General features: G+C 37.3%; 1 protein-coding gene across 3 annotated transcripts in view; it reads left to right on the top strand.

Annotated features, from left to right (window-relative positions):
• The first annotated feature begins 346 nt into the window (after positions 1-346).
• Positions 347-19,251, top strand: part of SH3TC1 (SH3 domain and tetratricopeptide repeats 1) — a 29,242-nt gene continuing 10,337 nt past the window's right edge. For 2 of the 3 annotated variants that reach the window (XR_005256863.1, XM_038136257.1), the window contains exons 1-10: positions 347-490; positions 5,649-5,894; positions 8,178-8,252; positions 11,071-11,198; positions 13,696-13,801; positions 14,008-14,151; positions 14,811-14,985; positions 15,304-15,377; positions 16,222-16,417; positions 17,429-17,556. Coding sequence is in view for 2 of the 3 variants with exons in the window: in XM_038136257.1 (XP_037992185.1) it covers positions 5,693-5,894; positions 8,178-8,252; positions 11,071-11,198; positions 13,696-13,801; positions 14,008-14,151; positions 14,811-14,985; positions 15,304-15,377; positions 16,222-16,417; positions 17,429-17,556 (1,228 nt within the window). In the remaining variant the exon portion in view is untranslated. Of the gene's footprint in view, positions 545-5,648; positions 5,895-8,177; positions 8,253-11,070; positions 11,199-13,695; positions 13,802-14,007; positions 14,152-14,810; positions 14,986-15,303; positions 15,378-16,221; positions 16,418-17,428; positions 17,557-19,251 lie in introns of all 3 variants that reach the window. The other variant, XM_038136259.1, reaches the window with a different exon arrangement.

Here is a 19,251-nt window from a genome sequence, read left to right as displayed (position 1 = left end):
AATAGCAAGAAATCTAATTTTGCAATCAAAAGCAAAAGGGTGACAAAGTCCTGTACTTTATCTGAAGGTTTTTTTCTGAACAATGCTTTTTTAACACAATGGCCTGGATGTGTCCCTTGGAGATTTTAGCCACCAATGCAAAATGCCACAATGAATTATTGCTTTGAAAAGCTGGAGTGTGTGAAAGAACCTTCCAGCACACATTTCTGGATACATTTCTGCTTTGCATAATGAACTTTAGTAGCTCAACTCCTTTCTCAGGAATGTTTCTTTCTTTAAAAAAAGAAAAAAAAAGTTTTGGAATTAACAGTATTGGTTAATAGACAACTTTTTGTACTGGCCACATCCAAGCCAGGCTGTGCAATCAACAGGAAAGATAAGAAGGTCAAACAGGAAGAGCTGTGCTGGAGTCAGTTTTGAGCAGAGCTAAGGAAGGCAGGGATCTGCCTGCTCTTTACCAGCATGTTGCAGTGGATCAGACCTGGAAAAGGTAGGGGAAGTCCTGTGGTCTATGTCTGTATCTCCCTCTTTTGTTCTACTTTAGGTACGTGTGGTCTGGTATTTGACTATTTTATTGTCAATGTGTTGGAATTGCAGCCAGTTAGACAGGTAATTTCGGTAGTGTTCTGTTCTTTGGTGTGTCCATAATGAAATCACTGGAAAATATGTGTAAATGTGATCTGTCACAGTCCTGAGAACCTGCTGGGATTTTCTGTGCTGCTCTGTTTCCCTCTTCTAGGTAGTGTGGTGTCAGCTGAGCTGTGATTCAGTAGCAACAGCTCCTACTTTATTTCTCTGCATTATCTGCCACAGGCCAAGTTCTGTCACATCTAGCACTCAGAATGAAGTTTTGAGATTCACAGATGCCTTTTATAGTTTTCTAACAGTGATCTGATTTTTATTTCAAAGCATCTCTGGAGTTTATGCTTATTTTTAAGCAGTTATGAGATTGTGGATTTTATTCTCCAATTTTCCATATCTAAACTTGGAAATTTTGGACGTATGGTGCTTGTAGAGCTGTGTTGAGGATGGAAAATATATTTCAGTGCTACTAAAGAAATTTAATTGTAGAGAGGGCTAAAGCTTTTAAAGGCATCTATTGCACCTCTGAAGCCTCCTAGGGCTTTTTTGTTTGTAGACCAGTTGAGAACAATGATACCTATTGCAACATTGTTTACTGAGAATTGCTAACTAAACTCAAATTCCTTCTGTGATAAAGGAGTCAATCTTCCATTTTTGGAAAGCACTCAGATTCCTAAGTTTGTTTACCCTGATTATAGATTTGCTTACCTTTATGTGGAATACATAAAAACTGCTGCAGAACCTAATATGATTTTTTTCCCTTACATTTATGCCTGTGACTGAATTTCATAGAGATCAAGTCTGATTTACTCTCTAAGGAAAAAGTTTGTAGTGATCTTGGCTTTAAAATGTTTGTAGCCTAATACAGAAGATGTGAAACGTTAATTGGAACTGGAAGGAAGGAATAAAATAACTACTCTAGTGTCAGTTTGGGAAAATGACCTAGATTAACTTAGGGCAGTACAGTTGCAAGACAGGTCGTTAGTAAGTCATTAGTACATTTTCCTGAGGCTCTTAGAGGGAAGATGATGAATGAAAAAAATATTGTATTGCATACAGGTTTTGGGCAGCTAGTTTGAATAAAGCCCATTTTTGTATACCAGGTCCTAGTCCAAGAAATATATCTTTAGAGGGAGAGAGAGAATCTGGTTCAGTGAATGTTTTTGGTTTTCTCCTTCAACACCCTTTAGATGGGAACAAATTGGTGTTCCTGTCATCCACAATGTGTCTTAAAATAATTTTAAAAAGGCAGAGGAGAAAAACAACCCTCAGCCTACATGGAAAATCTCAAGCTATATGCTTTTTTTTTTCTGATTAGCTGGGCTTTGAAAACACTCAGCAAAAAGGAAGCAGCAACACACAGAAAGGCATGATAAAGGAGGGAAAAATAGTGCCTCATTTCCCCCTGATGTCCAACAGCTGTTGGATACTGTCCTTTCCTGCCTGCTGTGCCCTGAGAAGGGACAGGGAAGGTGGAGTGACCTTCTGAGCTTCACAAGCCTGGACAGGGGTGTGGGGCAGCACACAGAGCCCTTGGACATGTTTTCAGTGTCCAGGGAGATCAGGCCATGGGCAGGGAGGACACAAGAGCACCCAAGGTGTTGAACTGTCCAGCATCTTCTGCTCCTCTGTCTGCTGCCTCAGAAACTGAGCCTCCCCCTGAGCAGTGGGGAGAGCCACATCTTGGCTGCATGGCTTTTGAGTAGAGGTTGGCTCTGGGCTCAGAAGAAAAGGATGATCAGTAAGTTTTATGGCCAAAATCCTGCACCAAATATGAATTTTTTTGGTCAAGCCTCAAAAAGCATGAGAAAAATAATTTTTTCTAAATTATAAATAAAATGCTTAGTCAGCACACATAGTCTGCACATAAATGTAGCTTGTAAGAACTAGTTAGAGATGACAAACTTTATATGGTGAATGCTAGATCTTTACTCTTGAAGATCTTAATCTTGTATTTGTTGCTATCAACAAATGGTCAGTTGCTAATTTACCAGTATACTAACTAGCATTATAGGTTTATGAAGAAATCTCTAATAATGAGAGTGACTCAAGCACTGAGGTTTAGTATTCTCTAAAGCTGTTTTATATTAGATGAATGTTCTTCTCTGGTTTTGTGCCATTAAGTCTGCTTTAATTTGTGGTGGAACAATTTAATAATTGAGAAAGCATCAGCATAACAAATAGGATAATTATACTGTAGCTTTGCTTATGTGTCTTGGGGTACTTACATGATAGTTAAAAGCAAATAATAAAAGTACAGGGATTTAATGTCAATTTCTATGAAATCTTTGTCACTTGGGACCAAAATTGTGTCAGTTAGGATATGTTTAGATGCCAGGTAAACATTCAAAACGGCCTAGGTAGACAAGGGGCCTAGCTATGGGAAAGTTTACTATTTTGTTCTCAGTTCTTAGACAAAGGCACCTGGGTTGACATTTGGTGTTTTAGGCAAACATTAAAAATGGAAAAGAAATCTGTAGAGGAGAACATGACTGCTAAAAATGTTTGAGGTTTGACTTTTCTACTGCGCATCTTGGAAGAACTCAGAGAAAACAACATACATATGGACATTCCTGTTTTGCTTTTCTTTCACTCATTCTGATTTTTCCCTTGGCTTAGGCTCTATGACTGAATCTTCTTAAGCAGTTTATATCTATTTTGATTTGTTCAGATGTCCTACTTGCTCTTGTAGCACCAAGCTTTCTAAGTTCATTCACAGACTTACCAACAGAAGCTGATGAAGAGAAGAAAAATTGTATTGGCATCTCTTCTCCAATTCAACTGAATTCTAATAATTCCAGTCAGAATATGTTTTCTTCCTAAATTTTGTGCAGGATGATATTTTTGCTTCTGGATAGGAGCTTATGGAAAAAAAAAGAATAATATGAACACTGAATTTCATTTCTGGGATTAAGGGTAATCCTGATCTAAAAATAACAACTGGCTTTGGATTCATAGAACAATGTAATTTAAACAACCTCCTCTGGAACAAAATTATCATTAATACCAAAATATTTACATCTGCATCAACAGGACATACTAATATTTACAAAATATATGCAGAAAAGTATTTAATTTCTAAGTGTGAAAATTGGAATGCATTACATATAAGCCTGGTACAGTAATGAAAAGAATGGTGTTAGCTACTGTCATTACTTCAAGGAAAAGATCAGCTATATAAATGGAAAAACAGATCCCTGGCAAAGTGAGTTTGGCCTTTGGCAGGCCTGTATTTTAATCATTTATAACTAGGTCATCAAGTCTGATAGACAGTCTTTCAGTGTCAACCAAATATGTTAATTAAATTTTCTTTTCTGAAAGAAGGGATAAAAATTACTTGTGTTTGAGTTACCACCTGTGTTTTGTAGGGGCATACATGAATTTTTACACATAGCTTTGTATAGAGAACTGTGATGCAGCACCAAAAGCATCTTTTGAAATTCAGCCTCAGCACTCTGATAGGCACTTTTGAGTAAATGGCAAAATGGGACAATGAAAACATTAAAGCAAAATCCAGCCTAGATTTCTTCATACTTCATTAACTTGTGGTAGATCTGGTTATGATTTAATTCTCTGAGCTGGTCATACAACCTGTGACTATACCTCATTAATTTTCTATAATTGCATAACTTGCCTAGGCCTATATATAGTTCACTGTTTTTTTCAAGAAGTGCTCATTTGGGGCAAAGGTTTCAATGACTGTAAAAGAGTAGGAAAGTTCTGCAGACAGATCCTGCCTTGTCCCGTGTACCTGCTTACCCTGGCAGGCTGCTGGCAGCCGTTGTGCTGCTCATGTTGCTAATTGGTTTGCTCAGGGTTGGGGATCTATGATGTGAAGCTTGGAGGGCAAGAAGTGTAGGAAGGCAGGGTTGTGAAGGAAAAAGCCAGAACCATGTGCTTTGGGACACCCCATTGCATGGTAAATGGAGAATAGGGACATTTCTTGACCAGACTGAAGGCAGATCATAAGTAGATCCTGGGTGACCAGGCACTAGTCTGAGGCTTTAGCAGAGCAGAAGTGCATTTTTCGTCTACAGCTTCAGATTTAATTACAGCTTCCAATTTCTGCTGGAAAAGAAATGAGATGAAATTTCCTGAAGATCACAACCTTGGACACTTATCATGAATGTAGCTCGTTAATGAGTGTGGCTGGAATAAACACAGAGGAAGTCAGATTTAATCCAAATAACAGGACTAAAGCAGAATCTATCCTGTGGCTTTCTGAAATCATTTAGACACATGTGAAAGCCCACTGAGGAAAAGGGTATAAATATCAGTGGGCATGTTCTGGCTACATGAGTCACATCCTTTGCAGATGCTTTGGCTGGTGGTCTGGCTGCATCTTCCTGACCCTGAAGTAGCTTGTGCCCAAGCAATGGGATTGCAGGATGCCTCACCTCAGTGACTGCAGGGAGCAGTGAAGCTTACAGCCTCTTGTGCTCTACTTCCATTTCTATTCCTTCTTCCTGATCATGCCAAGTGGAGTCTTGCTGCCAGACTCGGCCTCTAGCTTCAGCAAGGCTTCATTTTTCTGCTTTGCTGCAGAGTAATACTTGGCTCTTTGGATGCCTGTCTTCCTGCACAGTGGGTTCCTGTGGAGGATTCATTCTTTAGCTGAATTTATATAAACCTTCTTTGTAGTTTGAATTCAGCATGCAGTACTTGTTCCACTCTTGTCACCTTTAGAAAATTATGTTTTTCCCCTGCAATTCTTCTGTTGATGTGAATGATGTTATCCCTGGGAGGCTCTGCTTTATAGCTGGCCAAGAACAAGTAATTAGCAGTGGGCACAAGTACATTTCACTTCAGGCCTTGGATTGTTGCTGTTAGCCAAGTCTGTTGCTTTGTTCATAAAGCAGTGATGCCACCTCATTGCAGGAGCTTTTTCTGGGATAAATTTGGGTGTTACACAACAGTTCCTCTGAAAAAAAGCCCATAGCAAAATTCTTTAATCCATATTACAATAAAAAATAACTCCTGCAGGAGAGGGACAGCTCTTGAATATGTTCATATTTTCTATGCTTTTTAAAACGTATTATTGATTTTAATTTTTTTTTCCCTTTCAGGTTCTTGATAATGTTAATTGTATCACTGTGAGGAAATTCAAATTATGGAGAGTTTGGCAGGTGGCACATCTATGCTCAGCACTAACACCGTTGTCCCTGCTCTGGAGGGAGAGCAAGACAGGAACTTGGAGAGGGAAGAAACAAAGCAGGAAATGTGCACGTGTGACTGCAAACATGAGGAGAGCAATGCTGCCATCAGCACCCTCAGGGATGGAGTTGGGATGGACACGTTGCAAGAACAAATGGGTAAGAGCTCAAACAATACATCCTGGTGCCTCTGCTCCTGACTTCTCCTGTTTGAATTACTGCGTTTTTTAAATGGTGCACAAGCTGAGAACTCTCATGTGTTTTTCACAGAATCACAGAACCCAGATGGGCTTCTTTAGAAATACATAGAAAACGCTGCATATATTGCACTATTGAACAATCTACACTGAAATTCACTGGGGGCAGGCAAATGGGTTATCTTTTAGTAAGATAAGAGGAGATGAAAATTATCAGAACCCAAGAGCCAGGGTACTGAAATATAAGTTCTTTTTCTAGCATTTTTTGCTATATCTGTAAGATTCAGAAGCCAAGTTTCTATTTTAATTTTTTTTAAAGTTCCTTTTTCATCAGAAGTGTATTACTGCCTTTGTACAAAAGAAAATCTGCTCTGTGGGGTAAAATCATGCAAGTCAGAAGGACCTCTTGGGTAGAGGAGTGGAGGGACATAGGTATGTGGCTCTTAGTTTACAGTAGGCTCAAGAGTGTTCTTAATGTGAAAATAGTTCCACAAATCATCGACAAAAACCTGTTTCATTTAAATGTATATGTCCTGTGACTTGCACAATATCTTTTTGTTCACAACTGCAACACTTCTGACATCAAAGAACAGGTACAAGCATCCCAGGGCAGTATAAAGTTGCTCTTTAGCTTTCCAAGAAGTATGCAAGACATTCTACCAAGTAGGAGTTAATATTAAGTTTTTGAACCTAATTATAGTGCTTTAAAAGTTTAAGCATATTCAGACTGTATTTATAGTAATTCCCTTTCACTCAAATTTAACAACTAACTAATATTTTAAATGCAACTGATGAGTAATTCAAATGCTTGCTGGTAGCCTTTGCCTTTTCCTAAAAGTCACAGAAATGGATGTTAATGTCTTGATAACTACCTTTCAAGGAAAGTTATAGTTTTTAATATCAAAATAATAGTTATAATGTTTCAAATATCAAAAACATATGCTAATTTATTGTTCTTGTCAACTATTAAATGGTTATCAAAATGAAAACATGTTGTCAAAGTTTTGACATTTTCTGTTAGTAATTGTGACTAAAACCAGAAAAAGCAGAACTACAGGTAAGTCTAGTCCCAGAAGCTCTAGGGGACTTAAATTTAGAACATTTCCTAAACACAGTCAGCCTGCACTGCGGTGAGCTTACTGTTGAATTTCTAGTTAGAAACAAACATCATATAGTCCACATTAAGAAAATAAATAAAAGCCCAACCCCAAAGCTTGTGTAAAACACCTAACCAAGACCCTACAAAACTAAAGTGTTTGGGGATTTCAATTTCTAGTTTGAGTATGTGCTAGTAAAGGGCATTAAAGACAATGCTTTTAGTGCTTCCTTTATTTTCGAGGTGGAAAAACTCTTTTTTATGTATCTTTATTTATTTGCATGACTTTATTAATGTAACATTCATAGATGCACTTGAGGGAAGATGCAAAAGACTTGGAAATTACGATGCCCTGCTATATTACAGGGTTTATTTTAAAAGCAGAGCTTCATAGGATAATTGTCTTGGGATACATGAATATTGCCTCAGAAATTTTCTAGAAAAAAATGAAAGATCTATTCCTCTTTTATTCTTAGAAATATGAAGCCTTGTCTTCACTCCCTTGCCCAGGGAGCCTTAAGAGAATGGAAATGGTTGTTTTATCAGCATGAAAATATATCATTCCCCAAAGGAGAGGAAGAAATATGGGCTAAAGGAAAAAAAGCAGATTACTATTAATACAAAATATACCTTATTTGTGATATTTTCCTGAAACTTCAAATCACTTGATTTTACAGTACCCCCTCACAAGTGTTACATACCCATATAACAGAGAAGAGTTATTTTTCTCCATGTATTAATTGGTACAAGGCACAGCGATTTATACCACTGAAGCATCAGTGGGAGCCATTTTTAATATAGGTGCAAGGGAAGAGAAAATTAGGTCTGACCCTTGCTCTCTCCCAAATGAGAATTCTGTTTCCTGTGAACCTTTCTTTCCACCAATTCCTCATCTTGAAATTTCACATCAAAATGATGCAATAAAGATTTAACTTCCCCCTCCAGCCCAGGAGGAAAGAAATATTCTGCTGACATTTTTTTCTGGGGTTTGGAATTATATAGCAGGAAGGGGAGAAAATAGTTATTCTATCTTAGAAATAATCTGATGCATCAAATGCTTTGAAAGCATGGGGTATTTTGTTGGGTTTTGTTCAGGGTGTTTTATATGACTTAAAGGCGCATAACCATTCCTTTCATTTATTGTAATAGAGTGTTCTCCAAGTGAAAAATGCATGAATGTCAGTTCAAGAACCCTTCCCAGTCAGGCTGAGAATTTTCCAACTGGTAAGGCATTTTTTCTCTCATCCTACCTTTGTTATAATGCTTTTCTCATAGCTTACTTTTTATTTTTGAGACAACTCAACTATGTCAACAATTGTGGTCAGCGTTTTATAATGTATTTCATGGCAGCTGTGAAGTGACCAACTTACACATAAGATTTGTTGAGAATTTCTCACTAAAAGAGGAAGCAACCCATATAAAAAAACCAGAAATACTTGATGTACTATGCTGTACTGGTTACCAAAAAAAAAGAAAAAAAAAAAAGACAAGCAAATAAAAAGTTCATAGCTTGTTTTACATATGCCTTTCAATCCTCCAAATGTCTTATCTTTTAAAGTTTGTGGCCTTTCCAAATCTCTATTTTTATTGTTTAAATGCTGTGTTTTCAGTAAAGTGTCAACTGAGTGCAGTTCTTCAGTAAGTGGGTTCAGGAGGCTTCACCTCTGGAGGCTCATGGCAGGCACTGTGAATTGAGGGTCTTGGCACATTTCCCTTCTTGTGCCATCAAAACCAGCACTGAGCTGTTCCCTGCTCTCTGGCCTGACCTGACAAATCACACCAGTGGCAAGCAGTCTTTCCCAGACATATGGTTATTTCTAGTCAAATCTTTTGTGCTTTATGTACCTGCTTGTCTTGCTTTGTACAGAATTTGGGTTCTTTGTAACTGGAGTCAGGGCTCACAGAAGCAGACTGGAGATTATAATGGGGTTTTATACCATATTTCATCTCTATAAGGCATTATTAGAGGGGATTTTTGACAGAACTAGCTGTATTTCTGTTGTTTTAATTCAATGTAATAATTATTTCATCAACTTTTATAGAAAGTTAGATTGCGTGTCTACTATTATATATATATATTCTACTTCAGAACCAATTTAAGTAAAATGAATGTATACATTTTTAAGTCAGTCTTCTCTCGTGCCAGTTTGTTTTTATGTTTTCAGGTAAAATGAAAAGGTCAGTAATTCTACTTTAGCAGTGATCTGAACAACATTTAGAGGCTCTATTTTTGCTCTTTCTACTAACAATTGACTATATGACCACAGCTTAAAGGGAGAGGCCTTGTAATTCAGTAACACAGGTTTATATTTCTGAGCCACCCTTCTTGACCTTAAAGTAATGAGTAATTTATGCAAGTCGTGGTAAAACTCCTGGAGACATGCATAGGACGCCCTCTGAAAACAGAGCAAGATACAGCATATTAGACTAGAATGTGAAAACCATTTATTTAACCAGATTAAAACGTGAAACTCAGAGGAGGTGGAATATTTTAGTATGCACACCAGTCCCATATTGCTAGAAGTGTGACCTATTTACATTCTTTGCAATTGGAATTCTTCCTGACTGGGTATTATTGGCTTATATATGCCCATCTGGGTGTCTGAAAAATTATGATTTACTGTTATTGAGCTAAATGAACAAATTAATAGGGAACAAAAGCAGCTTTATCAAAGATCCTCTTTATGTGAGAGAAGCTGGCTGGAGCTGCACCCTTAGCTGTAGTAAAAGCTTCTCATAAACAGATGCCAAGAGCTTGGGTGTGGGGTTTCACCTTCGGATTGGGATGACTCTAAAAGATGGAAGAGTTCCTCCTCTAAACCGCGCCTTCGAAGAAAGACTCAGTAGTCTTCTGTTGTCTGTTCTCAAGGTTGTTTATTGTTGGTTATTTAAAAGATTCTTCTCTCTGAATTGCTGTGGCCCGTTCAGCAGGTCAGACAAAGGCACACTGCCCTCCCAGGGGCTGGTGCTATTTTTTATATCATATATTACGTACTACATGTTTATGCTTTTTCTTCAATACCTACTATCTATATTGAATAGTGACTTTCTACTCTAAACCAATCTGTGAGTGCTAACATCACTAAAGACATGGAGGTTAGGAAGGAGAAAGAAAGAGGACAGGGCACACTCAAGTCTCTCCATCTTAGAATTCCTGACCCCTATGTACAAAACTTGGACCCCTGCGTACGAGGCTTAAAACCCCCCTGTACAGCACTTAAAAATCTTTCCTTTTACTTCGTGATTATCTCTACTATGTTATCTAAACTTGTGTGTGTGGCTTGTAATTCTTCATACAGAGTTAGTAACTTGCTCCATGGGCTAAGATCAAAACCCCACGTGTGTCTTTGGCTGCATGCCAGGGTCTCAGAGCCCCCTGCCAGCGGCTCTGGCCATCCAGGACACCCAGAGGGATGTTCTGGATTCTGACACTTGGGAATAGGTATCTAGCTGCTTTCAGATGTGCTGGGAAAATCTTCTAAGTGAGCATTTAGTTAGACCATTTAAATTAGTTGGTACTGTTCAACCAGCTTAGTTGAGAAATAGCTTTTACAATATTTGAGTTATAAAAGTCTTCTGAAGCAGTAGGGGTGACATCAGATAGCTATGAATTTAAGACTAGCATGAAGGTTGTAACATGCTGAACTATTTGTTGTTGTTCAAGGTTTTTTTTTTGTTGATGCCAGTATCTGTTTGCTTTGATTTTTGATATGCATGGAATATTTGGAAATCTGAAGATGTTTGCAATGCCCAGAGCTGTCTCAATTGACAAATTACCAATCTACTTACTTTTTTCTTATTTTTTTTCCTTCTCCATCCATAAGTATCAGTTGTCTCTCAAAATTGCTTCATGCTAGGCTCCTATGTCTACAGGATAACAAAAATGCAAAAGAAACATGCAGTAGATCAGTGTACTGTGTGCCTGTCTCTGAAGCTGAAAAAATAATATCTTAATGTGTATTCTAAGATTTTGAGGCTTTTTCTGGTTTTCCAAAGCTGATTCACAAAGCTTGTAGTACTGAAAATGGATATCCTCCTCTAGATATCTCCTTGAAGTTAACAATGGTAAAAAGAAAGAGTGGATGTCCTGATCCCAGGCTCCAAAGACAGCTCAGAGGGCAGCTCCGTCTTCTGGAAAATGACAGCAAGGAGGTGATGACTGTCTTCAGTGTAAGTCAATTGCTTGGAAATTGTTTTATTTATTCAGATAATACCCCCTGTGCTACTGAAATAGACTGCAAGGTATTTGGGTCCTAGTTCCATTTACATGCTGGGTGATTGAATTTGAGTGACCAGTTTCCTGCGGCCCAGAAACATTTAGGGAATTTAGAAATATTGAATTATTGAAAAAGACTGGAACACCAAATTGATATAAAATAAATAAACAAACCCACCTTAAAAAGTAATTGAATGAGTTTATTTTAAAAGTGTTCTGCTTTCATTTACACCAAGGGAAATAATAGGGCTTTGATTTATTTTAATTTTCCCTTGTATTGACTCATCACTTCAACTTCTAGACATCTGGAGTTATTTTGCATGCTAATTTCCTGGGAAGCTCACTGCTAAGCCAAAGAGGAAGTCTGAAAGAGAATAGCCTAAGCATTGGACTTCCTAGGGCTAAATGGCCATAACTTTAAATAGCATACAATTGTTGGCCAAATTTTATTACTGTCAAATTTTTTTTGTATATGGGAAACCTGTCCTCTACAACCAGTGAGGTTTACTTTCAATAAAGGCTAGTCTCCTCCTTTCTCTTGGAAAAAAAAATACCATTTAACCTTTGGTGTGGTTTTGGTTTTTTGTTTTTTGTTTTTTTTTTTTTGTCTGTGACGTGGGTTCCAGCCTCCTTCACTAGCAAACAAAACTACTGAAATCTTAATTAGTTATGGTTTTTGACTAATACAGACACTTGTTTCTACACCACTTTTTTCTTTTCATGTGCTGCGACCACCCCACCACCAGGCTGCTGACTTTGTGGCTGTGCAAACAGTCTGTACTTCTGCTTCTCTGCTCTGGATTGTGTTTAGAAGGAGAGGGAGGAAGGGAGATGGGATTGGGAGGCAAAGGAAAAGAGCAAACAAATGGACTAGATTTGTGGCCTTATTAGAAACAGACTGGAAAAGGCTTTGAAGGAAACAAGATTGATAATGTTAAGTTTCATTAGAATATTGTTTTGATATTCAACAGTGCATGAAGCCCCTGAGGCTGACATACTTCAGCATGTGCTGGCAATTTATTAATAGATTTCAGGCTCTCATTAATATATAATCTGGTGTAGAAAGGTGCATGCAGAAGATCAAAGCAGTGATGAGACATGCCTGCTGAAGAAGTCTAGGTTGGATTTTTATATTTAATGGGTTCAGATTGTGTGAATTGAAAATAAGGATGTTAAACAGAATTAATTCAGAGATATTTTTAAATTGTGCTGTAACAGTCATAAAATCAGTGAATCCGCTCCATCTCACTCAGATTAAAAAAAAAAAAAAGTTTGAGGGACAATTTCTTCCCTGCTGCCTTGAGTTAGAATCAATTCTAACTCAAGATCCGGCCGTCAATTCTTTTGAGCTGTATTTCAATTTTAGTGTGATGGGAGTAAGTGAACAGTAGCATCATACCTGTTAGCTTTAAGTTTGATTTATTCTTTGAGATAGGGATTCAGATACTTGTCTCATGAATTGCATAGTTCTTTGTATTTCCCTGAAAGGCCAGCATTACTGGGGAGCCTTGTTTTTAAGATACAAACTGGAGTGCAACCAGACTCTATATTATCCCTTGCTGTCTAGAATCCATCAAAATGTGTTTTTCTTTCACTTATTTGAAGGTTTATGTAGTTGTTCCTTTTAGCATTTCTGAAAAAACTTAAAATCCATCATCACCACTTACAATGATCATTGCTCATCTTTGTTAAAAGTGAATTTAATGCTATTCTAGCAATATGAACCATTACAAATGAGGATAAAAGTATCTTACTGCATCTTTAAAAAACAAAAAATAATGCTTCAGTATATTTGTTTTAAACAAAATAGACTAAACTTGGAAACAATTATTCAATATCTCTTCTGGATAAAGACTGACTATACCAGGAAGCAGGTTCAAAGTTGCTTTAAAGGAGCTGCATTTTTATGTGTGTACAGAACTCTGAGGGTAATCTACAGCCAGAAGTTGTAGAACCTAAAAATTTACACTGATCAAGTGAGAAATTTCAAGTTTAAAAAAACCCCCATATTATCTCCTTTCCACTGTTTAATATTAATGCCCACACGTCTGGCAAAGGCAGTTCCCAAGCTGTAAACCACTCTGTGTGGAAGATATTCTTGGAAAGAACTACTATATACTTGCCTATATAGATACATTTGACTATATGGTTATGCATATGACTACACATAGACATTTCTGAACCAGACAAACCTTCAGTCCCACTCAGTGTGTCTTTATTTCCTCTGTAAATTAACCTCACTGAAACTGTTAGTACAATTGCTAGGCAAGAGTCAGATTAAAATTTGGCTCCCTGTATGTTAAAGAACAGATATCTCATACAGATAAAATTCTGTATTTTTTTTTTAAATCCTTCTTAACACTTAGGCTAAAATACTATGCATTATCTAGTGAGAAATTGTGCTTAAATCTGGTGTAATTGTAATTAAAGTATTTAATTTTTGATTTTTAGGAGCTTTCTGCCAGACTCTTGTCTATTCACAGTGATCAAGATTTAATAGTGGTGACATTTAAAACTTTTGAAGAAATATGGAAGTTTCTAACCTACCACTCACTGGGTAAAGTTGTTTCACCATACAATAGTTCAGTATGTTCATTTGTATTCAATTGCACACAGTTTCTGGGAATTTGTTGAACATAATTTTGTGATTTATACATTATGCATTAAGTAATAATGGAGTAGTCTCTAACTGTCTGAAAGTTTTTATTTTTGTGTAATACTGTAAAATGGAAAAGAAAACAAATTGGACTTTCTTTTTCCTAGGTTTTATAAATCATTGCATGGAGAATTTATTCCTAGACCAGTCTTTCTGGCTATATTCCCAAGAGGAGGAAGATACAGGCATTGAAGTCTCTATAAATGAAAAATCATTAAATTTAATGTATAGAAGTCTGCTAGTACAGGAAGGTAAGTAAGACTGTACATGCTAAGACTAGGTTCAGGGAAGCATCTTTATTTAAAATCCCCAAATCAGATATTAAGGCCTATTCAAATACTTAATGAAGTTGAAGTTTAAATTTAATCACTCCAAATGCAGATTGTAAAGAGAAAAGAAAGGAGCAAACACAGATTAGGTTCAGTGAGATCATGGAAGGATTGAAGAAATTCATGTGCAGCTGGTGCATAAATGGATACCAAAGGGATTAGGGAGAGATGTACATTCCAACTTGCTTAATATTATTGTAGGCTCTGGAGATGTGCAGGAGAAGGATTATAAACAATTACCAGGCTCATGCGCTTCTCCTAAATGGCATCACCTGCTGGTGCTGCCAGAGACAGGATGTCAGGGTAGGTGGTGATTTGTTTCTGCAATAGGAATATGCAGAATTGCAGCAGAGGGCTTTGTGCTTCATTAAGACATCATCCCTGCCTTTTTTTTTTCCCTACTGAATGACACACTAGACAGAAATGTATGAATATCTGACAATCAGCAAGAAAATTCTTGACAAAGATCAGATTTTCAAATTCTAAATGAATATTACTGATGATCTTGAAGCCGGTTTTAGGGCTTATATGACATTAAAAAGTTACATAAAGTGACATCTGCTCAACTGCTTTTATTTTAGGATCTTTTTTTGTTTTATCTCCTGATAATACGATAAGAAAGATGATGGTTACAGGCAAGGAAACAACTTATTTTGAGACTGGGGCTTTTACTGAAGATGTGACAGGTGGATCTGTGGATAGTGGCATGCCCATGTGGTCTAGTGCTTCTCTGGAGCCATTGGAGCCTTTCCATCAGTAGGTACCTGACTCTACCTACCTATTTCATATACATCTGATTCACAAATGCATGTCTGCTTAGAGATGCCTCTAGCTGGGAGGAAAAAATAGCAAGACTTTCTCAGTTTGGTTTGTTCTCCTGAAGTAGCAGTACTTTTACTACTAGTATTAATGAAACCATAAATGTGTCTGAAGTGTATGGGCAGTGCTGAAATTTAAAGCTAATTGTGGGAGGGTCACATTAGTTTTCATACGTATTTTAAATATGACTGTTACTGTCACAACACTTAGTGAAGTGATCTATACACTAACTTAAATTTCTTTTTCTGCTTTCAGATGGTTTCTTAAAGGGTATTCTAATCCCATTGACTTTTCATATAAAAATGAATCTAAATCTATCAGAAAAGTTGGTAAGAAACTTCATTCAAACATCAACGTTCAAATAACCCCAAGCTTACTCTATGCTCTTGCTATAACACTCTAAAAAGTTTATTAACTTTTTCTCCATTGTATTGGAGTGGGGAAGCAGCTTTCAAAAGTAGTTTGCAGTAAAATTAGTGAGACTATAAATTTGTCTAAGATTAAATTCTAAAGAGTCAAGCTCTAAAGCCTTGTCTTTCCCCTTTTTCCCCCTAAATACTATAGAAGGTAGCGCAGAGTGACTGAGTTGAGGATGCCTCAGAAAATGCACCAATGTAATTGTAGAACTTTCATATGTATGCTGCTTTTTCTCATACTACCAGAGAAATAAAACTTATACAGATGGTTTGAGGTTAGAGAGCAAATATGGCTTATTTTCTTCCATGATTTCAGTTTTAATACTGCTCTGACTGGTATATATGCATATTTATCCCACAGGAATTGTTTCAATTGGTTCAAAATTGCTTCAAGTGCTTTACTCTGGCCCAAGTTCAGAGCCCTTTATAAGAGGGAATGTAAGGACTTATAATGGAGCAGCAAAAAGAAATGTTTTGAAATTTGATAGAATTGTGAGAATATTTTAGGCTTTGCTTTCTAAAGGAAATGAAGATATTTATGCTATTTACAGATCTAATTATCAAACCAATGAGGTTTGGATGCTTCAAATCTTGTCACAGCAGATATTCAACTCACAGGTTCCAGAAATGTCTTTTGTTAAATATATTCTGCTGAGTTGCTGTTCTATTAAGTGTATTTAGAAATACACTTAATTTGTGTTATACATTTGTTAAATGACTTTATCTGCAAATATTATTTATCTCCTTATTTACACAGCAATGGGATCCTGTCTAGCTGTGATGAATTATGAAAGTATTGTGTTAGAAGAGCTGAGTTTCCAGGAAGGGGACAAAATTGAGATCCTTGGCTACTTCATTGAATGCATGGAATGGTTTCTTGGAAGACATGTGTTTACTGGCCAAATAGGTTTTGTAAAGACAGGTCATGTTAAACTGGACTTATCTAGAAATAAGTGAGTGATACCTATTTATATCTCATAAACAAATAGAACCTAGTCTTCTAGTTTCAGCTTTGAAATGCTGATCATTAAATTCAGAGTGGGGTTTTTTTGGGGGGGGTTTTTTTTGGGGGGGTTTTTTGGGGGGGGTTTTTTTGTTGGTTTTGGGGTTTTTTTTGTGTTTTGGGCTTTTTTGTGTTTGGGGGTTTTTTGGGGGGTTTGGTTTTGTGACTTTTTGTTGTTGTTTTAATGTGAATTGTCATATCGCGTATCAGTCAAAACTGCAAAGGAATTGGAATATGAAGTCTGCTTAAATACTGCAAAATATTATTAGTCTGTAGCCAAGTTTCTTCCTGGGAAAATAGGTTGCTGGACTTATATTGGTTCAGTTTCTATTCTTTGGCTCATAAGATCCAAGCAGCTTTACCCTTGCTGATGGTTCTCTTGTTGGTCTCTCAAGATCTATGCTAAAGCATCCAAGTTCTGTTTGTTTTTTTTTCCAGTACCCTCAGTTATATGCCTTCACTTGCTTCTAATGGGACCTTTGCAAAGAGCTGCTAATAATGCAGACTGAAACCTCTAAAGAGAGTGTATTTCATCATGCGTTGGCACCACGTAAATAGGCTGCTCTTATTAATATGCCTGAACTGTTTGCATGCTGAAAGGAGTTCCTAAATGCTGCTCGCAGGTCCATTTCATATGTACTATGTACCTTTAAGCTTATATTAGAAAATCAATACCATAAAGTCCTTCAAGACTCATGGTCCTAAGAAATACTCTCATAAAATGCTATCCACTGACATAAAGCTTACTCTGATATGGCAGAAACTGTTAGTTGTGAGCATAGATACGATCAGTTTATATGCATATTTTATAAATTGACTGAAACTAATTTTGAACACAGCTCAACCAATAATGTAAATATTGTATTAGTTTCTCTAACAAGTTCATGTGTGACTGATGCAGTGAGCTCCTTAAGCCAAATTCCCTTTCAGGCACCTTCAAAGTTTCTCCTTTCCTTGATAGACCACAAGATCTGGATTTTCTTGAAGCAGAAGAGCTATCCTTTTTTTCAAAAGAAAATAATTTGGAAGAAGTAGTACATTTGTTGAAACAAACCTCCTTCACAGATGTTTGCTCTGTGTACAGAATAGGTAAGTATGAGTTTTACCCCTTTTTACTGCACAAGATACATGTGTAGCTCCTATACCCTTGTTATAAAATTCTCTTCAATGATATCTCAGCATTTACACCTACTTTGAAATATCTTAGTTATCAATTGGATCTTTGACATGACATGTAAAAATCCTTTATATCATCTTTGCTATTTTTCTGCTGTTTCAAGGCTTTTCCCAGCAGAGGATTTGTAAATCTTTTGCCTTTTTTTCTTTTTCCTGAGTGAATTTAAACAACAGGCTTTAAAAAACTCTCTTATTGTGCTGCACAGATCTCCAAGCTTTTACATGAATGAATTACAAAGTATAATTTCACATGGCTGCATTGTAAAAAGCAGTATGCTCACCCAAACACTGCTGGCTTTTCGTCCTGGGAAAGGTAGCACAGCATAATAATTATTGACAGCTAATGCAAACACACATCTCTTCATGCTTGATTTAATTTTCAAAGGTATAGAAAAGTAGCAAAATCTAGTCATAGTAACATAATCTCTGATACAGCTGTTATTTCTCCAAGCTGTGCATAAGCAATTGGGGTAACTGGGGTTTCACCTTCATAGACTTACAGTAAGGCAGGGTGATGTAACGATGTCTTGAGAAGGCCAACCTAGAACAGAGACTGGATGGAGCTAAAGAATAAAGTAGGTATCTATTAGGAGGCCTCAGCAGATCCACCTTGGGCAGCACAAGAGCACAGCCAGGGTTACACCCCAGGTGAACCCAAAATAGTCACAAAATAGGTGACCAGTCACGGGGTCTCACACTTTTTTAAGTTTTGGTCCGTTAGCATATTGGAGTTAATTGTCCAATTACAGCTCCAGCCCATGAAGTTCCATCCTTCTTGTTTTTCTCTCTTCAGTCCGCCATTGTTTATGCTCTTGGGCCTGAGAGCTGGATCATTTGTCCTTGTCTCCAGCTAGAGAAGGAATTGTTTTGCCCACCTACTCTGTGAAGAGAGCTTACTATCCTCTAATATGAAGCCTAGACCCACACACTAAAGCAGTACAGGATCTGAAAAATAGAAAAGCTAAAACCTGAGGCATCAGTAATAGTCTTGCTGCACTGAGGAGAGGCAGTGGTTTCTTATTCCACCACAGGCTGTTGGTGATGCATTTGCTTGTCCAATATCTAAGGGAGTTTTATCTCCATTGGTGCCATCCTGAGAGACAGGCCTGTAGGCTCCAGGTTGAAAGGACCTGCTGTGTAGGTTGGAGTCAGACACGTTGGTTTAATTCTGCAAATTAGAGCAGTTGTGTGAGTGTGAACAATAACTAGGGTGTGTCAGACCTGCCCTGGCAACGTGCAAAATGCCTGCACATCTCACCTCCTGTGCCCTAGTGAAAAGCCTCAAACAAAAGCTCAAACCTCTAAGGTACTGAGGCATGTCATGGGCTTAATGGACATATTGCTATTTTGCTGTTGCACATTTTTCACTACATCTCCTCCCTAATCTTTGTGAGGACCACCTTCTTTTGCATCTTCCCAAGCTCATTATACCATCTTTACCACTTTTCTCTTAAACAGCTCAATTGATTCTCATAACTCATCCAGAGTTTGTTGTGCGATCTGACTAAATGGATTTTCAATTCTTCCATCTGCATCAAACTACTGAGAAGTATTTACTTATGAGCACTTCCCTGATTAAATATTTAGAGTATTAAGTTACAACTACTG

This window comes from Motacilla alba, chromosome 4 (assembly GCF_015832195.1).
Source record: "Motacilla alba alba isolate MOTALB_02 chromosome 4, Motacilla_alba_V1.0_pri, whole genome shotgun sequence".
In the NCBI taxonomy this organism is placed as follows: Eukaryota; Metazoa; Chordata; class Aves; order Passeriformes; family Motacillidae; genus Motacilla; species Motacilla alba.
This window is presented reverse-complemented; position numbering and strand designations above follow the sequence as displayed.